Source organism: Myotis davidii, unplaced genomic scaffold, assembly GCF_000327345.1.
Source record: "Myotis davidii unplaced genomic scaffold, ASM32734v1 scaffold43, whole genome shotgun sequence".
NCBI lineage: Eukaryota > Metazoa > Chordata > Mammalia > Chiroptera > Vespertilionidae > Myotis > Myotis davidii.
In genome coordinates, this window is record NW_006294590.1 from 206,786 (window position 1) to 207,455 (window position 670).

The 670-nt window shown below is 65.2% G+C and overlaps 1 protein-coding gene across 1 annotated transcript in view; it reads left to right on the top strand.

Moving 5' to 3' along the window:
* The window catches only part of BCR (breakpoint cluster region), an 84,644-nt gene that overhangs the window by 43,819 nt on the left and 40,155 nt on the right, over positions 1–670 (top strand). The window contains 1 exon segment of the mRNA XM_015567213.1: positions 206–281. Coding sequence (XP_015422699.1) covers positions 206–281 — 76 coding nt within the window.

The following is a 670-nucleotide window of genomic DNA, read 5'->3' on the forward strand; positions in this document are numbered from 1 at the left end:
CCTCCCGCTCCCCCTGCTCCCCTCCCGCCCCCCCAGGCCGGCCCTCCTGGTCCCTGGCTCCCGCCCATTAGTACTGTCCCCCTGTGCGGGGGCTGGCGGCCAGAGGCACGGAGGTGCGCGAGCCCCGGAGGGTGGTGTCCCACGTGGACAGGGACAGGGAGCAGCTTCGCTGGGGCAGAGGTAACGGGCGCGCTCTCCCCCCCAGAGCTACACGTTCCTGATTTCCTCCGACTACGAGCGCGCCGAGTGGCGGGAGAACATCCGGGAGCAGCAGAAGAAGTGTGAGTGGCCTCCGCGCGGAGGGAGCCGTGTCCGGGGGTCTGGGCGGAACGGTTCTCACCTGTGGCTTCAGACCTTCTTGTTCCCCCGAGTAGTGGAACTCCCAGGGAGATGTTCGGTGGCCCGGACGGCGTGGCTCCGTGGATGGAGCGTCGGCCTGGAGACTGAAGGAAGGGTCCTGGGTTCGGTTCCCAGTCAGGGCACAGGCCCGGGTTGCGGGCTCCATCCCCAGTGGGGTCGTGCAGGAGGCAGCCGGTCCGTGACTCTCTCATCATGGATGCTTCTATCTCTCTCCCTCTCCCTTCCTCTCGGAAAGCAACAAAAGTATATTTTTTTAAAAAAGAGAGAGAGAGAAGGAAGAACTCCCGTGGCCGTGCCGGGGAGTGGCTGT